Source organism: Thunnus thynnus, chromosome 3 (genome assembly GCF_963924715.1).
Source record: "Thunnus thynnus chromosome 3, fThuThy2.1, whole genome shotgun sequence".
In the NCBI taxonomy this organism is placed as follows: domain Eukaryota; kingdom Metazoa; phylum Chordata; class Actinopteri; order Scombriformes; family Scombridae; genus Thunnus; species Thunnus thynnus.
In genome coordinates this window covers 37,087,343-37,109,715 of record NC_089519.1, presented here as the reverse complement: position 1 = coordinate 37,109,715, position 22,373 = coordinate 37,087,343, and the positions used below count along the sequence as shown (strand labels likewise).

The following is a 22,373-nucleotide window of genomic DNA, read 5'->3' as shown; positions in this document are numbered from 1 at the left end:
AAACATTCGTGAAATAAAACTCAAAAGACGTAAATATGTAGTTTACATTTTTTTTATTTTTTTTTTCCCTAAAGAGGCTCTTCCTCTTCAAAATGAACAGAACATTTCATCACTTTTTAAAAAGTGTTTCCGAGTCTAGAACTGAACAGACAAGACGACTGATAACAAAATAAATACACTGACAGATGTTTCCTGCTTCTGTACGACTGATAGAACAACCTGCACATTGATGCTGTCAGGACGTTCGCTACAACATCCCGTCATGTTCTCGACTAAACCCAGTCCAGTTAAACAGCACACACACACACTCACACACACACACACACGGGGGAATGAATCCTCCGGGCTTTATGATCAAGATCCTCTGATACCCCAAAACGGGTAATTTAAGTAAAAAAAAAAACAAAAAAAAACACTACTGTCATGGATAAACCAGGAATAAAAAACAGATTCCCTTTAGGACACCATGATGGGAAGTGATGGATGTCGGCCGGAGTGATGGAGGCCGAGTCGGCAGGTCGTGATGGAAGGAGGAGGAAGAGGAGCGTTTCTTCTCGGTCCTCTTATTCTATATCGTCCTCGCTCAGACTCTGTGCGCTCACGATACGCTGCAGGACAGAAACACAAAATAAACTGTTATTAATAAGGAACAAAGCACTTTAAATGCTTCCAGTGTAACAAAAAGAAGAACTTTGGCACTAAAAAGACTGTAACGTTGAAAGATGTCTACTTGATTTGACTCATTTGGACGCTGAAGCTTCATATTAAATACGGCAGCAGCAGCCGTCAGTTATTGGCTAACATCAGGCTCTTCGACCAACATGAAACTCTCCTGGTTAAATCGTCAGAGTAACTGTTAGACACATCATCACATGTGGACATAAAACGTCAAGGTAGACGTCAACTACGACTCCCAGGATGCATCTGGACACACAACACATGCAGGGATAACATCGAATAAATCGGTTCACTTTCAAGTTTTGGTTTTAACTTTTGTGTCGCATTTTGTTCTGAAGTCGCCGTTGCTCTGATGGCTTCTTCTCCATAGCAACAGCAGCAGAGGCTCATGGGTACTGTAGTATTTAAAGCAAACAAAAAAAATATATAAACCTGTAGGATTGTTACAGTATCCAGGAGAGTTCTGAGGTTCTATGTTCAGTAACGTCGAGGAAATCGATTAAATAAAAAGACTGAAACGCGAACACAGGACAAGGAGAGAGCAGCTTGAACCAGTTGAACCAGTTATGGGGCTTACCTGGCTGATGCTGGGCAGTTTGGTGAGCAGCATCTGGAAGACGGGCGGTGGCAGAGTCTGCTGCAACACCTGCAGCAGCTGCTGAGGCTGACCGCACACCGCGATGGCGTTGGTCAGGTGGTCCACGCCTTTCTCATAGTCTCCTGTGGAGAAGACAGAAACCAATATAAAGACTCTGACATCACAACATGGGATTATTAAGATCATTTTTTAAACAGGAAGCGACTTTTAAAGCTGCTGATTGAAAAGGAAACTAATTTACTTCACTGGTTGTCTGTTTATGTTCATCATGTCTCGTCTTTGTGCACATATGTTCAATAACAACATGAATAAAGATGTGAAGCAGGCATTACCCTGAGCCAGCAGCTCCTCTCCCAGCTGGATCTCCTCCAGGAAGAACTTCTGAACCGCCTCAGCGTCCTTCAGGTCCGGGAGCTGAACACAAACAAAACACACAACACTCAGCCGCAGGAGACCATCCAGTGTGGACAGTACGGTAGATTATGTGTAGCTGTGGGCGGATCCATCCCAGAATATCAACACTACAGTTACAATGTCTCGTTTTTTGAAGATCTATCATGAAGAGGATCGACTCCGGTTTCAGATTCAGTTTCTCTCCTCTACGTTGTAAACATTTCATCATCAGAGTAGAAATAAATAACGTTCTGTTGTCGTGTTTCAAACAAACAAACAAACAAACAAACACGTCATCTGTATGTCTGTATGGTGACAGAAAGGTTGAGAACTGTTGAGGTTGTTTGTTTGCTTATTTATAAAAGTTGTGACTTTGTGCACTTTGCACCTTCAATTTACAACAATAATAAAATGTTTTTGCCTTTAAAAAACTGTCCTGTGATTAAATAATTCATCCTCCTGTTGTCGTCGCAACTTTTATCCTCCCGGGTCAATTCTGACCCAGGAGAACAAAAGTCCACAGATGCTATAAATGTTAATAAAACACCTAAAATTCAATGAAAGTAGTGATCATTACTTTTACTTGTAAAGTGTGTGTTATGGAACCATCAGTGTGATTTTCAGGTGATTAGATGAAAGAAATTAATATTTCTGATATAAAAACATTTGAAAACGGGTCAAATTTGACGGGAAGACAACAGGAGGGTTAGAAAGAGAAAAAAAAACCCAAATTGGCTTCATTCATTTATTCACTCACCTTCCAATGACCTTCAGCAAATCATTTAATGATCAGATTTAGTCTATTGATGATTCTTCACCTCATTAATCATGTCAGTGACTGAAAAACTAACTTTTTATAATGAGTTTAATGTGTTTTCTGCTTTGAAAAGAGAAACAAGCTCATCTGGATCTTTAGTTTTTGAGTGATAATCTGCTGTATTTAACTGACAGATGAGGGGGAACATCAGCTGTTTGTGAAATGTTTGAGTCGTGTGTAGAGACGCTGTGCTCACCTTGGCCAGACCTGCTCTCTCTTTAGCTACCTTCTGCTTTCTCCTCCCTGCAACAACAAACACAACAAAACATCAACAAACAGTCCAGATACGTTCAGTTCTTCTGGCTCCGATCATGATCTCAGTCCTTCCATAACAGGAAGTCTGATCTCATACAGCCTGTCTGTATGTATATCTGTCATATCAGACTCATCAGCGTAGTTTTGATGTGATGATTGACAGTCGATCGGAGGCGGCGTGTTCTTTTCTCCCGCCGCTCTTCCTGCTCCCGACACCGTTCCCTGAATAAACACCGTAATCCGTGTCTGGCGGCGCTCCCAGCCGGCAGCACCGCCGCACACCGTCTGTGTCGTTGTGTAACGGCGGCTTTATGAATGAGCAGAGTGACTCGCACTGTTGTATCTGAGTCATCTGGAATAACGGCTTGAATTAAAAGGCCAGTAGTGACTATCTGGACTAATTAGCCAAAGGTGCCCTTGAGCAAGGCTCTCAACCCCCCCCCCCCGTCTGTGTCAGCAGTGGTGTGACTGTGGCCTCAGGCTTCACTGATAGACTCTATTTATTTACCAAACCTGCTCTGGGTAAATAAAAGCTTTTCAAAATAAGACAAACTGTCAGTTTAACACGACCTTCCTGAGCTCTACAAGGTCAACACCTGACAGACTGTCACACATCTTACTGTTCCAACACAGGGCTGCAACTAATTACTACTTTAATTAGTGATAGAAGTTATTTTCTTCATTAGTTGATTGGTCTAAAAAAAACATCACAAAAGTCTTTTTCTGACCGACAAACAGTCAAAAAAACCACAAAAATATTTCAAGAAAAGCAGCAAATTCTCAATTTTAAGAACCTGCATCCATCAAACGTTTGCTAGTTTTAAAATGACATTAAAATAGCTCTAATGACATTTACACTTTACAACAATCAGTTTACAGCAGCGACTGATTGATGAATCGCTGACTGTTGTTAACGACCTTCAGTTCAACAGTTATTACATTTAAAACTAAAAGGAAGGAACAGAAGCACAAGAGGAGCCTTTAAACTGTTGCTTTGTCCTTTAACTGCTGCTGTTTGCTTTGTTGTACATTATGATAATCAGTCAGTTTTATTAAGAGGATATTAAAATGATATGTGAAGAGAGTGAGGCCTCATCATTACGAGGACAGTTCAGGGAAACATAAATAATGATATTTAATGGTTGATTCTTCTTTTTTTAACCGCTTACACTGTGTTAGACTTCATATAAAAAACCTTAACGCTGTTTAAACTCACTTTCAGATTTGTGAAACCTTTAATCTACTTGTGAAAACACAAATAAAAGGTGATTTCACTGCTTTTTTTTTCACCCATTCAGACATTAAACCAGATAAAAAGACCACTATACTCATTATTATACAACAGTTTCAGAACATATTTATGTTTAAAGGTGCATTTATTTTGGCGGTAACAGGAAATATTCACAATCAATGAAATATTAAGTGTTTTGTAACAGTTGCCTACGTTTGTATGTAACTGTTAGCCTGTTTATTTCTAATTAATATTACTTTACTGATGTGGCTGCATACAAAATACATTCATTCTAATACTTTATGCTGTAGATTATAAATAATTCAGTCCTTTTTTTACCAGTTTAACGCCTCTAAAGGGCAAATACAACCAGTAATGCAGGTTCCTGTTTGCCAAATAGTGATTCTCTCTCATATCTGGACACTGAGAGGTTTGCTCTGCCTCAGATCGGCTTTAATTCACCGATGTGGACTCTGTGCTGCACATTATTGTGCATTTGATCCGGTATGTTCAGGTAAAACACGCCGGGTGACGGTGTGATGTAATAACCGCAGGAGCGAGGAGAGGAGATCACTTTTTGGCAGGACACCGGGATTACGGAGCCGTTAAGAGAGGAGGAACACCGTGAAGCTTAACGGGGGCAGACTAAAACGGAGCCGAACCGGACCGAACCAGCTCCCCCGGGGGGGCCTGCTGAAGGTGAGGAAGAGGAAAGGAAGGGGAGGTCAGCACTCACGTTCCCGCAGCCTGTTCTTGAAGTTGGGGTCACTCCGTCTCTTCCTGTCGAAGTAGATGCAGTAACCGACGACCAGAGCGCCGCACAGACCCGCGGCGATCGCGCTCGTCTTCCCGCCCATCATCGCCTCCGGTACCCGGCCTGTGAGAGGAAGATTTACCGGTAATTTACCGTCTTTTTTCGGCTGCTCGCTTAGATGTCAGCAGGCTGGCGGAGCGGCTCAGGCAGGAAGGACCCGAAAGGACCCCCAGCAGATTGACAGCTGTGTGCCGTCTACACGATGCCTGACTGGAAATGTGAAGGATAAATATATTTTTTACATTAATTAGATTGTAAGTGAGTTCATGCAGGAGAGTTTGAAGAGGTGCGAGTTTTTAAAAAAAAATATACACAACAATACAGCTAAGATTTAAACAAAAACAAAAAAATGAACATGGATTGTGCATACTGTAAAAACCATACGTAGACTCAGATTCACTTGATAAACAAATATGACAGTGAAAAGCTGAATAATCAATTCATCATCATTAAAACATCTTGTTTGTTCAATATTATTTTCTATATTTACTTCTGCTCTGGTTATTTTCTGTCCGGTGTTCTTTACATTAAGATAATACTCATTTAAAGGACGGTTCACAGTTTTTTTCAAAAGTGTCTTAAACCAACAGTCAGGAGCCCAAATGAACATTAAAGCTGTTTTTCTTGCTGTAATCATTCCTCCTGTTCATACTGACCATTAGAAGATCCCTTCATAATGACCTTACAATGGAAGTGATGGAGGACAAAATCCACAGTCCTCCTTCTGTGCAAAAATGTATTTAAAAGTTTATCTGAAGCTAATATGAAGCTTCAGCGACCAATTTTTTTGTTTAAATGAATTTTTGCACTAAATGACTGTGTGGACACACTGTGGATTTTGGCCTCCATCACTTCCATTGAAAACACATTTGAAGGATCTTTTAATATCCAGTATGAACAGGAGGAATGATTACAGCGAGGAAAACCTCTTTCACTGTTCATATGGACACCTGACTGCTGGTTTAAGACACACCTGAAAATATTGAACCTGTCCTTTAAGTTACACCCCTCACCATTAACATTCAGGACAGTCCACTCAGAATTGATATACTTTGAGTTATTAGCTGATATTTACCTGAAATCCTTTATTGTGTTCACATCTTTTCAATTAAAAAAATCACTAAAATACATTATTTGTCAAGAGGTGCACAGACTTTTACATACAACTGTATTGTATGGTATGGAATTGTTTTAAGTATTGTAATATATATTGTATGTAGATTATTTTAATAAATAATTTAACTAATTTAATTTTTTATTTCAGTCTCATTTATTTCATTAAAATACTACTTTATCTATTTTCTTGCTGTAACTTGAATTTTCTAATAAAAGGTTTCTGTTACTGCAATAAAAGTTTCTTAAACAGGGAAGATCATTACAGTCATCAAGATTTACTAAAACAGGTTGAGGATTCAAACCATCCAACTCCTGCTAACAAACACTTTTTAATTCTTTAAATGTTCCAAACCTCAGATTGACAGCAGAGCTGCTGACATGACGTTAGCTCTGTGGCTAACAGGGTTCACACTACAACTCCCAAACTCCCAAAGGACAGTGCTGGCAGTGTGAAGCATCACTCAGTACAGAGATGATAGATTCTACATTTATCCCTGTCAGGACTGTGGTGGTTCACCACAAAACAGTCTGAACTAATCTGCTTTACAGCAAAGGAACAAATAAGGTAGAACATGAAGCAAAATATAGAAATCGTATCTGCATGAGATAAAATAAAATCATCCTTTATTTGTTGTCGACTGTCTTTCACCTCATTTTGTGAAGTAAACTGGAAACTGTTAGTAGAAGTTAAAAAATGTGTTTTTGAAATAACTGTTGATTTAACATCAACGTTGACCAGACGACATTTGTTGAACTCAGTTCAAGATAAAAAGAAAAAGAAGTTAATAGTTACATGAAAACTGGCTGCACAGTTCAGTGTTTGTCTGTCCAAAATCCAGAGCTGCAGTAAGAGGAGGAGCAACACTGGAAAGATAAGAGAGCTGCAACGTCACTCTGCAGAAATTAAACTATAAGTTTGTCAGAGCGACAGCAGAGCTGCAGTCGAGTCTCTCCACTTCTGTCCAAATAAAAATCAAACTGAGTTCATCAAGTCTTTCTCAACAACACAGCAGAGTCTCTGCCAAACACTGGTGAGTACAACTGATCATATTTAATGTTTCAACAACCAGCTTTAACACAGCAGACAGGAAGTTCCACTCTTTTCATTTCATACTGACACTTGTGAAATTAGTGACGATATAACTAAAGATGTTTTTACACAGATTCAGTGAAACAACTTTAATTGTTTTTTAAACAGTCTCTCTGTGTCAGTTCTCAGGACTTTTGTAACTTGTAACTGAATCTCTGTGGTTTGGAGTTCAGCTTCACTCCAACCTTCCTGGTCTTATTACTATTTACTGATCACTTCCTACAGACACACTGCATTCTATTTCCTGTAGCTGTTTCACATTAAAAGCTTTCTACCAACAAGCAGCAGCTTTTATTGTGAAGCAGCTGCAGGTAATAAAAGGTGTTTGTCACCAAGTTAGCAGAGCTTTGTTAGCAGTGCTATTCTTCAATAACAGTTGGTCTACACAACAAGATATGGACATATTCTGTGTTATGTTGTCAGTGGTTCATTTTAAAGATTGTATGGAAGAATAGTACAAGCAGAAACAGCCACAATGAGCTGTTAGATAAAGAGCTGCAGATGACAGTCTCTTACTGTGTTTGTGTAAACCAGCTCACATAAAACACGTCATCAAAGTAAACAACAACTTTAAACTCACCATGCAGCCTTGTGGATAACTGTTTGAGCTGCCAGCACGACTTCAATGATCACGGTTGCTCACGACTCCGTTCACGTGTTCCCATCCCGATCAATAACAGAAAATATAATTCAATATTACTTCACCTAATATCACATATTATACTTAATACAACAATAATTATCTTTATTTCTTTTTGAACAAATAATTGAAATTTAATTTTAAACAAATTGTGTCTTTTGTTTTTCACTCTCAGTGTGTAGATATGTCTGCTGCCAGCTGTCTGCGATCTGAAGATCAGTTTCTGTGCTCCATCTGTCTGGATGTGTTCACTGATCCAGTCACCACATCATGTGGACACAACTTCTGCAAAAACTGCATCACTGAACACTGGAACAGTAATGTCCAGTACCTGTGTCCAATGTGTAAAGAGGTTTTCAAGACAAGACCTAAGTTGAAGGTGAATACTTTATTCTCTGAGATGGTTTCTCAGTTCAGACAGGAAGCTCAACAGAAAGCCAGCAGCAGCAGCTCAGAGCAACAAGCTGCCAAACCAGGAGAAGTTCCCTGTGACGTCTGTACTGGAACCAAACTGAAGGCCCTGAAGTCCTGTCTGGTGTGTCTGACCTCCTACTGTGAGACTCACCTGGAGCCTCATCTGACAGTTTCAGGCCTGAAAAGACATCAGCTGATGGACCCTGTGGAGAACCTGGAAGACAGGATGTGTATGAAGCACGATAAACCTCTGGAGCTGTTCTGTAAGACTGACCAGACATGTGTCTGCATGCTCTGCCCTGTTTTAAACCACAAGACACATGAGTTTGTTCCTCTGAAAGAAGAATATGAAGGAAAGAAGGCAGAGCTGGGGAAGACAAAGGCTGAAATTCCGCAGATGATCCAGAAGAGACGATTGAAGATACAAAAGATCAAACAGTCAGTTGAGCTCAGTAAGGAAGCTGCAGACAGAGAGACAGCAGAAGGTGTTCAGGTCTTCATCGCTCTGAAGGAGTCTGTTGAGAGAAGCCTGAATGAGCTCATTGAGACGATTGAAGAGAAGCAAAGAACGACAGAGAAACAGGCTGAAGACTTCATCAAAGAGCTGGAACAGGAAATCTCTGAGCTGATTAAGAGAAGCTCTGAGGTGAAGCAGCTCTCACGCTCTGAAGACCACCTCCACCTCCTCCAAAACTTCCCGTCCCTGAAAGCTGCTCCACCCACCAAAGACTGGACAGAGGTCAGCGTCCGTCCATCATCATATGAGGGGACTGTGGTGAGAGCTGTGGCTCAACTGGAGGAGACGCTCAGTAAAGAGATGAAGAAGCTGTTTGAGGCTGAGCTGAAGAGGGTCCAGCAGTATGCAGTGGATGTGACTCTTGATCCTGATACAGCACATCCTCATCTCATCCTGTCTGATGATGGAAAACAAGTAAATCACAGTGATGTGAAGAAGAATCTCCCAGACAACCCAGAGAGATTTTCTGATTGTGTTTGTGTTTTAGGAAAGCAGAGTTTCTCTTCAGGCAGATTTTACTTTGAGGTTCAGGTTAAAGAGAAGACTGACTGGGATTTAGGAGTGGCCAGAGAGTCGATCAACAGGAAGGGACAAATCACAGCTAGACCTCAGGATGGTTACTGGACTATAGTGATGAGAAATGGAAATGAGTATGAAGCTTGTAATTACCCTTCAGTCATTCTCTCTCTGAAGTCTCAGCTTCAGAAGGTGGGGGTGTTTTTGGATTATGAGGAGGGTCTGGTCTCCTTTTATGACGTAGATGCTGCAGCTCTTATCTACTCCTTTACTGGCTACTCCTTCACTGACAAACTCTACCCATACTTCAGTCCTGGTATTAATCATGGTGGTAAAAACTCCGCCCCTCTGATCATCTGTCCTGTCAATCAAACTGAGTAGAGTAATCACCTGTTTTATGTCATAAATGTGTCTTTGTTTTTGAAGAGAGTAAATATACAAACACATTCTTGTTTATTATGAGAAAAAACACAAACTAGGATTCATATCTAAAATTAAATCTCTATTTAAACATCTGATCAAATCCACAGAACTTTAGTTTCATTTCTAGTCAAAAACACAAAGTTTCCAAAAAATCAAAACTTTCAGTTTGAAGTGAAACCACAGAAAACAAAGTGTGAATATTTCACAGTGTCATAAAGCTTCATTGTAGAGTTCAGCTGAGACCATGACTCCACAGAATATGTGGAAACTCAGAAACTCAGTAGTCTAACTCAGACTGCTGAAGCTGAATAGAAGCTTCACATCAACTTTTAAATGACTGTGTGGACACACTGTGGATTTTGGCCTCCATCACTTCCATTGAAAGCACATTTGAAGGATCTTTTAATATCCAGTATGAACAGGAGGAATGATTACAGCGAGGAAAAACTCTTTCACTGTTCATATGGACACCTGACTGCTGGTTTAAGACACACTTTAAATATTGTGAACCCGTCCTTTAATGCCTGTATGTTCTTGAAAAAGGTTAATTACATACATACTGATACTGTACATGTATTTCTGTGAAACTGTTGTCCATCTACTCAGTAAATTAAACACGTAAACAATGGTGAGATATGTGTTGATATTCTTTGTGTAAGAGTATTATGACTTTATTAATGAATGACCTTGTTATTGGGGGGACCACATCTTTTTTGGTTAGGATTTGTTAGTGCCAGGAGAGAGCACTAACCTTTGTTCACTTTAATTTAATCAATGACGTTGAAGTCTCACAATCGGAAGTTCTTGTCCCTAACAGTGATCTCTGTTTACTGCAGCTCAAAGAAACAACCAAACACTTTTAGGATAAATGAAGACATTTATTAATAACTAAAGGTCTTGAGGATACATGATAAAGCATAAGATAATATACAGAAAATAACATATAAAAATAAAATAAAATTAAATAAATAAATAAGGTATATGAATAATAAAAATAATAAAGAAAATTATTCAGCAAGAGTGGCTTGAGGTGCGTGACTCGAGGCTTAACGTGTTGCATCGGGGAATGCTAAGGGGAAAACTAACTCAACTTCTCCAAATAAATTCTTTTAATTTTAACGTTATTCCACATCAACCCTTGATCACAAAACCATGTTACGCCTCACTGCTGAGGTGTGTCAATCGTGGTAGAGACGTCATCTTGGCAGGTCCAGCGTTGTTTGACGCAGCGGTGTTGCAGTGAAAGAGCCTGGATTAGCTGTGGGCAGTGGTGCCTCTTCTTCTTCTTCTTCTTCTTCTTCTTCTTCTTCTTCTTCTTCTTCTTCTGGAGATTAAGTTGAGGATTCAGGCTTTGGTTGGTTGTGGAGACTTGAGTTGAGTACAGAACAAAGTTTAGTCTGACTACGCTCAAATCTTCATCAGCGTCTACTTCAAAATAAAATACTGTACATGTTTACTTCAAAATTAAATCACTATACGCGGAAATACGAGACCTAATGTCAAATTAACTTGTTGCAATAAAAGGTTAAATACAGACATATTTGGTTGAAAAACAAATAAAAGGGACATCTTGAGAATGTTCTTGAGTTCTTGGAGGCCAGCTCAAAGAGGAATCTCTTATAGGCTGTTTTTATAAGTTAGGATAAAACGGGAGGAGTTTGGGTGAGTTCTAAAGGGGTTTGCGCCGAATTATTGATGAATATTCAATTTCTTTGTTCTAGGGGCTTTAGGTGTGGCTGGTGCTTTGCAGCCTGTGTCTCCTGAAGTAAAGGAATTTTGTAGAAGTCAAATTCTGAGTTTTTACATGCAAAAATCACACTACAGAGTCACTGTGGCCTAATATGTCACATTAGCTGTACATACATTCTTTTCATAATGTCCGAGCATTTTGTGATATTTTCTGATTGATAACGGTTAAACAGTTTACATATGTTTCATAATAAGTCAGTTCTTCTTAAAACAAACATTAACCTTCATATTAACACTTCATGATGTCTAAGCATACAACCTTCACTGATTCAACTCTCTCAAACTATTTACACATCTCAAACCATCTACTGAAATAAAGTTTAATACTATAGTAAAAGGAACTAAAGTTAGGCAACACTTCTGTGATTAGATTACTTTCAGAAACATATTTAAATATAAGTTGAACATAACTCTTACTTCATAATATGAAAGCATCCAATGTGACTATTGTTTAACAATAAAAGAAAACTTTAAACTCAAATTCTTCAAACATTATATCTTTACATTCAATTACTTCAAAAACTTAATTCTTTCAACACAACTGCCTCTCTAATTTAACTATTAAAATATGATTGTTTTGAAAGTTAAAAGTATGAAAGTTAAACACTTGGGGTGATTTTTACACATACATGGTTATCAAACATTCATTAACTCTTCACAAAAGGGAATTTAACTCTTGTCAGTAGAGGGCAGTATTGTTACCTGTTAGTATAAAAGGATAATAAAATCTAAGTCTTATATCTCTTTAGTAGATAGTCATACACCTATGAAAGTTATACCATTCTTCTTGTATTTACATGACAAATAACATGATATAAGTTGCATAATGATTATACATTTAATTTACATGAATTTCAGGTTTGCCTCAGATTTGCAGGGAGGTTTCACACATCCTCAGGAATGTGGGTTTGTTTTATGGCTTTGGTGATACGAGTCTGTTCTCCATCTATAAGGTGGGAGTTGTTTTCCTCCGGTCCAAGTGGCCTTAGGGTCAGTTCATGCTTTTAGTTCGTGTCATAATTCAATTTATCGAAATAGTTTCTTTCTGAGTCTGTTGAGCATCTCTGGTCAACCCTCACTTAGGGTTACAAAGGTCAGTTCTGCAGGCCGGGGGTCTGCTCTTACAAACTTAGGAATCCAAGGAGTCTGTCTCTTATTTTTCGTAAGAATAAAAGATTAGTTAACACAATTAAAGAACAAGCGGTTGTCCTCCTACATCCCCCACTCAGCAGAGGGGCTCGTCCAGAGGTCTTCGGCCGTCGAGATGAGGACAATCGTCAGCAGACAAGAACAGGTTATATAACAACACTTATGATCAGAGTTGATGTCTTCATAAGACTATAAGTAAATCAAATAAAAGGAAAACTAGTAGAAATAAGCCAAATACTAGATTCAAAACTTGAAGGGTTACTTTGGGTTTATTCTAGGTTGCCTTACTAGTCTTATATAAATTCTAAAATAATATAGGCTTTATTAAAGTCACACAAAGCAATAACAACTGTTCTATTGCATCAATCATAATCATAATCTGAGTCATCATCAGGGTCAAATCTGTAGTCAATTTTTCTTCAATGCTAACAACTGATACACTTAAGTACATATGTGGTTGCCTTTTCATTTTCACAAATCCTACTGTGGTCAGTTCACGCAGTTGTCAGCTGGTTAGGGTACGTGGTCATGCCATTGTCATGCTTTCCAATCATTAATCTTAAATCTTCTCTGCTCTGAGATTATAGACTTGGCTGGATTCATCATGTCTGATTTTGTATAATTTAGGTCAAAAAGAGTGATTTGTTTCCTTGTATCAAAATCAGAAAATTGTATAGGTGGATTAATTTCAGAGAACCCACTAATAGGTGTGTGATTTTCAATTTCTTTCTGAGTTACTGTGTAAAATATATATATGATTCTATTATCTCTAAAGTCATATAAATAATATAATAATAAAAGAATTCTCTACAAGACTGGTCCAGGTATCATCGGATAATTTGTAATTCATTTGTAATTCAAAAACCAAAAAACAGTAAATCTGTTATTTGTTTCAAAACAAAAAACAAAAAACTGTTTTCAAATAACTAAAAACCAATCAAACCCGGCACGTTGTTGCTTTTTGCTGATTCGTTATCGTTGTTCCTTTTTGGATTGAATATCCAGCAGGTCTGCGGACATTCAGCCAATTCGTTTTTGCGTTTTAAACCAAAAACTGAAGTCATATGGTTTTTTCCTTTTTTCATTTTAAACCAAAAACGAAAAACAAAATCACGTGATCTATTCCTTTTTTGTTTCCCAACGAAAATCCAGAAAAGCAAATTCAAAAGACCGCGCAAGTTTGGTTTAGAAATCAAGTATTTTTGTCAGTTTTGTACGATAGCGGAAGCGGCTACATTAGCCTACCCATGATCCTCAGCGGCCGTTGCTAACACGTGAAATAACCAGTTCAGTTATAATAGCTAATAAGTTCATGCTAGCTGGCTAATGGCTAATGCTAGTGCCAATGGCTAAAGTCTGTTAAAACAAAGATTGAAAATCATAACTGTGATTATTATTTTCATCCCTATCTCACAGTAAATACAAACAAACCTTGACTTGGCCTGAAATGATCTTCTAGACTTCTGATGAGTTTCTAGCACTGTTAAGCAGCTATCATTAAAGCTAACGTTGTTTGTTTATTTTTGGGCAGCAGGGGACAGTTGGTTTGATTTGACCTCACACAGGGCACCATAAATGTAGGAGTATTAATACTTTATAAATGGGTCTGGTCTCCTTAGTTGAGTTAACACAATTAAAGAACAAGCGGTTGTATACCTACATTTGCAACTTTGAAATAAACCACTGGACCAGTTTTTTTTTTTATGTATAATTAATGTTTCTGATATATTTATTGATTTTCTCATTTCTTTCTGTAATGTGCATTTCGTATAGACAGGGCTGTAGCTACGATTTTAGAAATACTGAGTCCAAATTCTCAATATTTTAAAGAAAAGTTGTACAATTGTGAGAAAAAAGTTGTAAAAGTTCAAGAATAAAGAAATATTTACAAAAAAAAAAAGTTTTAATATTTTGAGAAATAATCATAATAGTATAGGTTGCTTCAAGAGTAAAATGTTGTGTCTTATGCTTGGATCAGGTTGATTAGGTTTGCTTGAAATTTGGGGGAAGTGACCTTTAAATAAATCTTTATTTCTTGTATCTTGTATATTATTTGTTGTTGTGGTCTTTTTCCTCATTCAGTAGTTTCCAGGTATGTTTGTGTCCAGTCATGTTCCTGCAGCAGCTGTTGTTTCCTCTCATTCATTCATGTCAAAGTGTTAAACAGACTGAAACAGGCACTGAGCCCTGTGGCATTATGGGTAGACCAGCAGTGAGTCCAGTCCGTCAGCAGGGGTAGCTGTTGTTCCAGCGTCTACAAAACACACACACACACACACACACACACACAGTCTGCATCCTGTGATAACTTGATATTTGGAGGCCTGATGGTGTCGGAGCATTTAAACAGACAGTCACAGCAGCTCGTGTGGCAGCATGAATGAACACACAACAACAGCCAATCACATAAAGAATATGATTATTTACACATGAAGAAGTAATCACATTAATTTACTAATTACTCAATAGCAAACATAATTAAAGCTGCAAGCAGCGTTGAACGGGCCTTCGCGCCCTTGCGCACATTGGGCCGCGGCGCAGTCACCTAAGCTTCTGGGAACCAAGAAAACGTTTGGAGATGATTAGTGTGAGAGTCTTTTGACACACAATACTAACCAGTGTCTCTCTGTGAGCCCACCCTTCTGTTCACAGACAATTATGAATTATGAAATCAAAATATTGTTAATCTTAATCAATAATTCAGGCACCAACTGTAGGATCTGTGAGGAACACAGTTGATTATTTGTAATATCAATTATCAACGATAATTAACTAATTATAACAATTAATAGAATTATTAATATGAACTAACAAATACGGAGCACCACCCGGAAACCGGGACCAATAACCGCACAAGGTAATCTCATAAATGGGAGTTCACCTAGAATGTTAATATCTGAGAGATATCAACATTCAAGGGTGAACAAAGAAGGGTTGAATTCAAGCTCTGACTCCTTCAATCAGCCACTTTTCACAATATGTTACACACAATAATGACAAAAGAACTTCTCTTTAAAGATATAACATTGTTTATTAAACTTAGCAAAATTAACAAAGTTAACAAATGCTTCATTCAATAAACAACTATTCTAAAATCTAATTCTACCAAACTAAACACAAACAGCTTTGCAAAGGGTTGGACACTTTCAGGGGAATGCGTGTGTGTGTGTGTATGTATGCGTGTGTGTGTGCGCGCGAAACAAGATGGCGACGGGGCCTGACGTGATGATGTCGTCAGTCTGCGACGCGGACGTGACTGTGGGAGTAAGTCACGTCACGCGAGACCCAAATGGCAGAAGTACAGCGGTGTCTTGGCTAGACAAAAACAAGATGGCGCCGCCTGATGGTCGGCGTCTTGCTCTCATCCAATTCCGTGAAAAACACACGTGTCTGATGGCGGATAAGGAAACAACGCAAAGCTTTGTCCGACGTTATTTGACCATCAAGATGTGCAAAACGATGTCAGTGCGTGTATCTGTGTTAGTCGCAAGAGGGGGAGGAAGGAAAGCGATAGTGAGAGGAAGAGAAGCAGATCTTTTGTCCACAGAGAGAGCGCACGTACGGATGGGTTAGATATATATTTGAATGGAGAGTGTGAGCGAACCCACACCTTTTTGAACATTTACTGCTTCCACATAATTTTAGATACAAACTTCATTTGAACTTTAAATGAGTGACGAGACTTTGACCTACAAATCTTGAATTTACATGTGTTTTCTATCTTTTATTGTTTTTGAGATATTAGAGTGTGAGTTTTAAAGTCTTTTCTTGCTCCTCCTGTGATTTTATAATGAGTGTGTATTGCGGAATGTATCACAGAACTGAGGGAGTGACATCACCAGGAGCAGTTGGAGAGGAGGATTTTAGAGTACGCTTCTTGTGAAATATCCTCATAAATCCCATGACTTTGGCCAAATCTAACATTAAAAATCATATTTTAGTAGGAAATTTCATTGCGAATCCATTGATACAGGTTTGAAAGTGGTCAGACTTATAGTTTAAACGTCAGAAGCCTCTGTTTGACACAAAGTTCATGCCCATAGATTGCCTCTACATTGGTTTACATTGTAAGGTGCGATGTGGCACTGCAACTTTCAGGGCTTACTAAATCTAAACCGTTCGAGTTATTACAAAGTTTTTAATAACTTTTGCTCAACACAGTGTGATAAGTCATGTATCAAAGTTTGAAGCCGATACCATTAACGCCCTCGGAGGAGATAGCGTTTGTTCGGGGGCCAAAATTGGGGCAAAGTCTTATTTTGAAAAGCTGATTGCAGACTTCCTGTTGGATTTAGGTCAGGGGTGTCAGCGTATAATTTGTAGGTCTTGATGAGACAAATAATTGAGTTTTGGTTCGATCTCTCTACGACATTCCTACGGGCTGTGGCGGCCGTTTTAGATACATAGGTGGCACTCTCGAGCACATTTTGGCACTTCGGGGGTTAATTTTTACATTTTATCAAATTTTTTTACCAGACCTGATGTGTGTGCCAAATTTGGTGAGTTTTTGAGCATGTTTGTAGGCAAATTTAGGGTTAAAGTGGCGTATTAATAAAGAATAATAATAAAGAAACAAACACACGAAAAACAATAGGGTCTTCGCCCTTTGGGCTCAGGCCCTAATTAGTTACTTTACAGCTGCTTGTTCCATCTTCTGCATTTAAAGGATGTGTCTGATGATTTTCTGTATCTCATGTTTGGATCCAAACCAACAATGAACTGATCTACTAACAATAAGAATTTATACACTTTGAGTTATTAGCTGATATTTTACCTGAAAACCTTTATTGTGTTTACAGACTGTTTACATCTCTTCAATTAAAAATCACCAAAATATGTTATTTATCAAATGGTGCCAAAACTTTTGCATACAGCTGTATATACCTATATACTACAGGATCCTTTCTGCTTAAGTATTTGCACATTCACTTATACAGTTTCAGGTATTGTAATATATATTGTATGTAGATTATTTTAATAAATAATTTAACTAATTTAATTTTATTTCAGTCTCATTTATTTCATTAAATTAGGACTTCATCTATTTTCTTGCTGTAACTTGAATTTACCACCAATGAACAATAAAATTTTATCTAATAAAAGGTTTCTGTTACTGCAATAAAAGTTTCTTAAACAGGGAAGATCATTACAGTCATCAAGATTTACTAAAACAGGTTGAGGATTCAAACCATCCAACTCCTGCTAACAAACACTTTTTAATTCTTTAAATGTTCCAAACCTCAGATTGACAGCAGAGCTGCTGACATGACGTTAGCTCTGTGGCTAACAGGGTTCACACTACAACTCCCAAACTCCCAAAGGACAGTGCTGGCAGTGTGAAGCATCACTCAGTACAGAGATGATAGATTCTACATTTATCCCTGTCAGGACTGTGGTGGTTCACCACAAAACAGTCTGAACTAATCGGCTTTACAGCAAAGGAACAAATAAGGTAGAACATGAAGCAAAATATAGAAATCGTATCTGCATGAGATAAAATAAAATCATCCTTTGGTTGTTGTCAAAAGTCTTTCATCTCATTTTGTGAAGTAAACTGGAAACTGTTTGTAGAAGTTAAAAAATGTGTTTTTGAAATAACTGTTGATTTAACATCAATGTTGACCAGACGACATTTGTTGAACTCAATTCAAGATAAAGAGAAAAAAGAGTTAATAATTACATCAAAACAGGCTGCACAGTTCAGTGTTTGTATTTTAGTCTCTTGTGGCAAAAATAAATCTAAAATAAGGGGTTTATTTGTTTTTTGATCACGTTGTGAAAAACCTCAAACTTTCAACACACATAATTAAGCTGAGCAACATCTTTTCTTACTCCTCCCACCTGTCAGGTACAGTATCATCTTTGCTCCATGATATTTCACAATAATCCTGTAAATCAAAAGGAGGAAACAAACTCACAGTCAGAGCTGCAGTAAGAGGAGGAGCAACACTGGAAAGAGAAGAGAGCTGCAACGTCACTCTGCAGAACTGAAACTGAAAGTGTGTCAGAGCGACAGCAGAGCTGCAGTCGAGTCTCTCCACTTCTGTCCAAATAAAAATTAAACTGACTTCATCAAGTCTTTCTCAACAACACAGCAGAGTCTCTGCCAAACACTGGTGAGTACAACTGATCATATTTAATGTTTCAACAACCAGCTTTAACACAGCAGACAGGAAGTTCCACTCTTTTCATTTCATACTGACACTTGTGAAATTAGTGACAATATAACTAAAGATGTTTTTACACAGATTCAGTGAAACAACTTTAATTGTTTTTTAAACAGTCTCTCTGTGTCAGTTCTCAGGACTTTTGTAACTTGTAACTGAATCTCTGTGGTTTGGAGTTCAGCTTCACTCCAACCTTCCTGGTCTTATTACTATTTACTGATCACTTCCTACAGACACACTGCATTCTATTTCCTGTAGCTGTTTCACATTAAAAGCTTTCTACAAACAAGCAGCAGCTTTTATTGTGAAGCAGCTGGAGGTAATAAAAGGTGTTTGTCACCAAGTTAGCAGAGCTTTGTTAGCAGTGCTATTCTTCAATAACAGTTGGTCTACACAACAAGATCTGGACATATTCTGTGTTATGTTGTCAGTGGTTCATTTTAAAGATTGTATGGAAGAATAGTACAAGCAGAAACAGCCACAATGAGCTGTTAGATAAAGAGCTGCAGATGACAGTCTCTTACTGTGTTTGTTCAAACCAGCTCACATAAAACACGTCATCAAAGTAAACAACAACTTTGAACTCACCATGCAGCCTTGTGGATAACTGTTTGAGCTGCCAGCACGACTTCAATGATCACGGTTGCTCACGACTCCGTTCACGTGTTCCCATCCCGATCAATAACAGAAAATATAATTCAATATCACTTTACCTAATATCACATGTTATACTTAATACAACAGTATTTATCTTTATTTCTTTTTGAACAAATAATTGAAATTGAATTTAAAAACAAATTGTTTCTTTTGTTTTTCACACTCAGTGTGTAGATATGTCTGCTGCCAGCTGTCTGCGATCTGAAGATCAGTTTCTGTGCTCCATCTGTCTGGATGTGTTCACTGATCCAGTCACCACATCATGTGGACACAACTTCTGCAAAAACTGCATCACTGAACACTGGAACAGTAATGACCAGTACCTGTGTCCCATCTGTAAAGAGGTTTTCAAAACAAGACCTAAGTTGAAGGTGAATACTTTATTCTCTGAGATGGTTTCTCAGTTCAGACAGGAAGCTCAACAGAAAGCCAGCAGCAGCAGCAGCTCAGAGCAACAAGCTGCCAAACCAGGAGAAGTTCCCTGTGACGTCTGTACTGGAATCAAACTGAAGGCCCTGAAGTCCTGTCTGGTGTGTCTGACCTCCTACTGTGAGACTCACCTGGAGCCTCATCTGACAATGTCACGCCTGAAAAGACAACAGCTGATGGACCCTGTGGAAAACCTGGAAGACAGGATGTGTATGAAGCACGATAAATCTCTGGAGCTGTTCTGTAAGACCGACCAGACATGTGTCTGCATGCTCTGCTCTGTTTTAGACCACAAGACACATGAGTTTGTTCCTCTGAAAGAAGAATATGAAGGAAAGAAGGCAGAGCTGGGGAGGACAGAGGCTGAAATTCAGCAGATGATCCAGAAGAGACGACTGAAGATTCAAGAGATCAAACACTCGGTTGACCTCAGTAAGGAAGATGCAGACAGAGAGAAAGCAGAAGGTGTTCAGGTCTTCACCGCTTTGAAGGAGTCTGTTGAGAGAAGCCTGAATGAGCTCATTGAGACGATTGAAGAGAAGCAAAGAACGACAGAGAAACAGGCTGAAGACTTCATCAAAGAGCTGGAACAGGAAATCTCTGAGCTGGTGAAGAGAAGCTCTGAGATGAAGCAGCTTTCACACTCTGAAGACCACCTCCACCTCCTCCAAAACTTCCCGTCCCTGAAAGCTGCTCCACCCACCAAAGACTGGACAGAGGTCAGCATCCGTCCACCATCATATGAGGGGACTGTGGTGAGAGCTGTGACTCAGCTGGAGGAGACGCTCAGTAAAGAGATGAAGAAGCTGGTTGAGGCTGAGCTGAAGAGGGTCCAGCAGTATGCAGTGGATGTGACTCTTGATCCTGATACAGCACATCCTAAACTCATCCTGTCTGATGATGAGAAACAAGTAAACTGTGGTGATGTGAAGAAGAATCTCCCAGACAACCCAGAGAGATTTTCTGATTGTGTTAGTGTTTTAGGAAAGCAGAGTTTCTCTTCAGGCAGATTTTACTTTGAGGTTCAGGTTAAAGAGAAGACTAAATGGACTTTAGGAGTGGCCAGAGAATCCATCAACAGGAAAGGAAAGATAACAGCTAGACCTCAGAATGGTTACTGGAGTATAAGGTTGAGAAATGGAAATGAGTACAGTGCTTGTAATGACCCTTCAGTCATTCTCTCTCTGAAGTCTCAGCCTCAGAAGGTGGGGGTGTTTGTGGATTATGAGGAGGGTCTGGTCTCCTTTTATGACGTAGATGCTGCAGCTCTTATCTACTCCTTTACTGGCTGCTCCTTCACTGACAAACTCTACCCATACTTCTGTCCCCGTAGTAATGATGGTGGTAAAAACTCCGCCCCTCAGATCATCTGTCCTGTCAATCAAACTGAGTAGAGTAATCACCTGTTTTATTTCATAAATGTGTCTTTGTTTTTGAAGAGAGTAAATAAACAAACACATTCTTGTTTATTATGAGAAAAAACATAAAGTAGGATTTCTATTTAAAATAAAATCTCTATTTAAACATCTGATCAAATCCACAGAACTTTAGTTTCATTTCTAGTCAAAAACACAAAGTTTCCAAAAAACAAAACTTTCAGTTTGAAGTGAAACCACAGAAAACAAAGTGTGAATATTTCACAGTGTCATAAAGCTTCATTGTAGAGTTCGGCTGAGACCATGACTCCACAGAATATGTGGAAACTCAGAAACTCAGTAGTCTAACTCAGACTGCTGAAGCCTCATATAAGCTTCACATCAACTTTTAAATGACTGTGTGGACACACTGTGGATTTTGGCCTCCATCACTTCCATTGAAAACACATTTGAAGGATCTTTTAATATCCAGTATGAACAGGAGGAATGATTACAGCAAGGAAAACCTCTTTCACTGTTCATATGGACACCTGACTGCTGGTTTAAGACACACTTGAAAAACTGTGAACCCGTCCTTTAATGTCTGTATGTTTTTGAAAAAGGTTAATTACATGTATACTGATACTGTACATGTATTTCTGTGAAACTGTTGTCCATCTACTCAGTTAATTAAACACGTAAACAATGGTGAGATATGTGTTGATATTCTTTGTGTAAGAGTATTATGACTTTATTAATGAATTACCTTGTTATTGGGGGGACCACATCTTTTTTGGTTAGGATTTGTTAGTGCCAGGAGAGAGCACTAACCTTTGTTCACTTTAATTTAATCAATGACGTTGAAGTCTCACAATGGTAAGTTCTTGTCCCTAACAGTGACCTCTGTTTACTGCAGCTCAAAGAAACAACCAAACACTTTTAGGATAAATGAAGACATTTATTAATAGCTAAAGGTCTTGAGGATACATGATAAAGCATAAGATAATATACAGAAAATAACATATAAAAACAAAATAAAATAAAATAAATAAATAAGGTATATGAATAATAAAAATAATAAAGAAAATTATTCAGCAAGAGTGGCTTGAGGTGCGTGACTCGAGGCTTAACGTGTTGCATCGGGGAATGCTAAGGGGAAAACTAACTCAACTTCTCCAAATAAATTCTTTTAATTTTAACGTTATTCCACATCAACCCTTGATCACAAAACCATGTTACGCCTCACTGCTGAGGTGTGTCGTCGTGGTAGAGGCGTCATCTTGGCAGGTCCAGCGTTGTTTGACGCAGCGGTGTTGCAGTGAAAGAGCCTGGATTAGCTGTGGGCTGTGGCTCTTCTTCTTCTTC

At 38.6% G+C, this 22,373-nt stretch overlaps 3 protein-coding genes across 3 annotated transcripts; 2 read left to right on the top strand and 1 right to left on the bottom strand.

Annotated features, from left to right (window-relative positions):
- Positions 1-36: 36 nt before the first annotated feature.
- On the bottom strand, positions 37-4,960 carry tomm20b (translocase of outer mitochondrial membrane 20b). Its single transcript, XM_067585702.1, has 5 exons — positions 4,709-4,960; positions 2,683-2,729; positions 1,609-1,690; positions 1,256-1,398; positions 37-608 (listed from the first exon to the last, which is right to left on the bottom strand). The coding sequence occupies exons 1-5, from the start codon at positions 4,830-4,832 to the stop codon at positions 564-566; spliced, it is 441 nt and encodes a 146-aa protein (XP_067441803.1). The 5' UTR covers positions 4,833-4,960; the 3' UTR covers positions 37-563.
- A 2,431-nt stretch (positions 4,961-7,391) lies between these two features.
- Positions 7,392-10,155, top strand: LOC137180368 (E3 ubiquitin-protein ligase TRIM39-like). Its single transcript, XM_067585694.1, has one exon. The coding sequence runs from the start codon at positions 7,817-7,819 to the stop codon at positions 9,458-9,460; it is 1,644 nt and encodes a 547-aa protein (XP_067441795.1). The 5' UTR covers positions 7,392-7,816; the 3' UTR covers positions 9,461-10,155.
- Positions 10,156-19,388: 9,233 nt separating this feature from the next.
- LOC137180367 (E3 ubiquitin-protein ligase TRIM39-like) lies at positions 19,389-21,735 on the top strand. Its single transcript, XM_067585693.1, has one exon. It carries the CDS (start codon positions 19,401-19,403, stop codon positions 21,045-21,047), a length of 1,647 nt encoding a protein of 548 aa, XP_067441794.1. The 5' UTR covers positions 19,389-19,400; the 3' UTR covers positions 21,048-21,735.
- The last annotated feature ends 638 nt before the right edge of the window (positions 21,736-22,373 follow it).

What these genes read in the sequence shown, in the direction of transcription:
- LOC137180368 (XM_067585694.1), top strand. Translation starts at nt 7,817, where the DNA reads ATGTCTGCTGCCAGCTGTCTGCGATCTGAAGATCAGTTTCTGTGCTCC.
- LOC137180367 (XM_067585693.1), top strand. Translation starts at nt 19,401, where the DNA reads ATGTCTGCTGCCAGCTGTCTGCGATCTGAAGATCAGTTTCTGTGCTCC.
- tomm20b (XM_067585702.1), bottom strand. Translation starts at nt 4,832, where the DNA reads ATGATGGGCGGGAAGACGAGCGCGATCGCCGCGGGTCTGTGCGGCGCT. An exon ending in AGAGAGCAGGTCTGGCCAAG is followed by an intron (nt 1,691 to 2,682) that starts GTGAGCACAGCG and finishes GTTTGTGTTCAG; the next exon opens with CTCCCGGACCTGAAGGACGC. An exon ending in AGAGGAGCTGCTGGCTCAGG is followed by an intron (nt 1,399 to 1,608) that starts GTAATGCCTGCT and finishes TCTTCTCCACAG; the next exon opens with GAGACTATGAGAAAGGCGTG.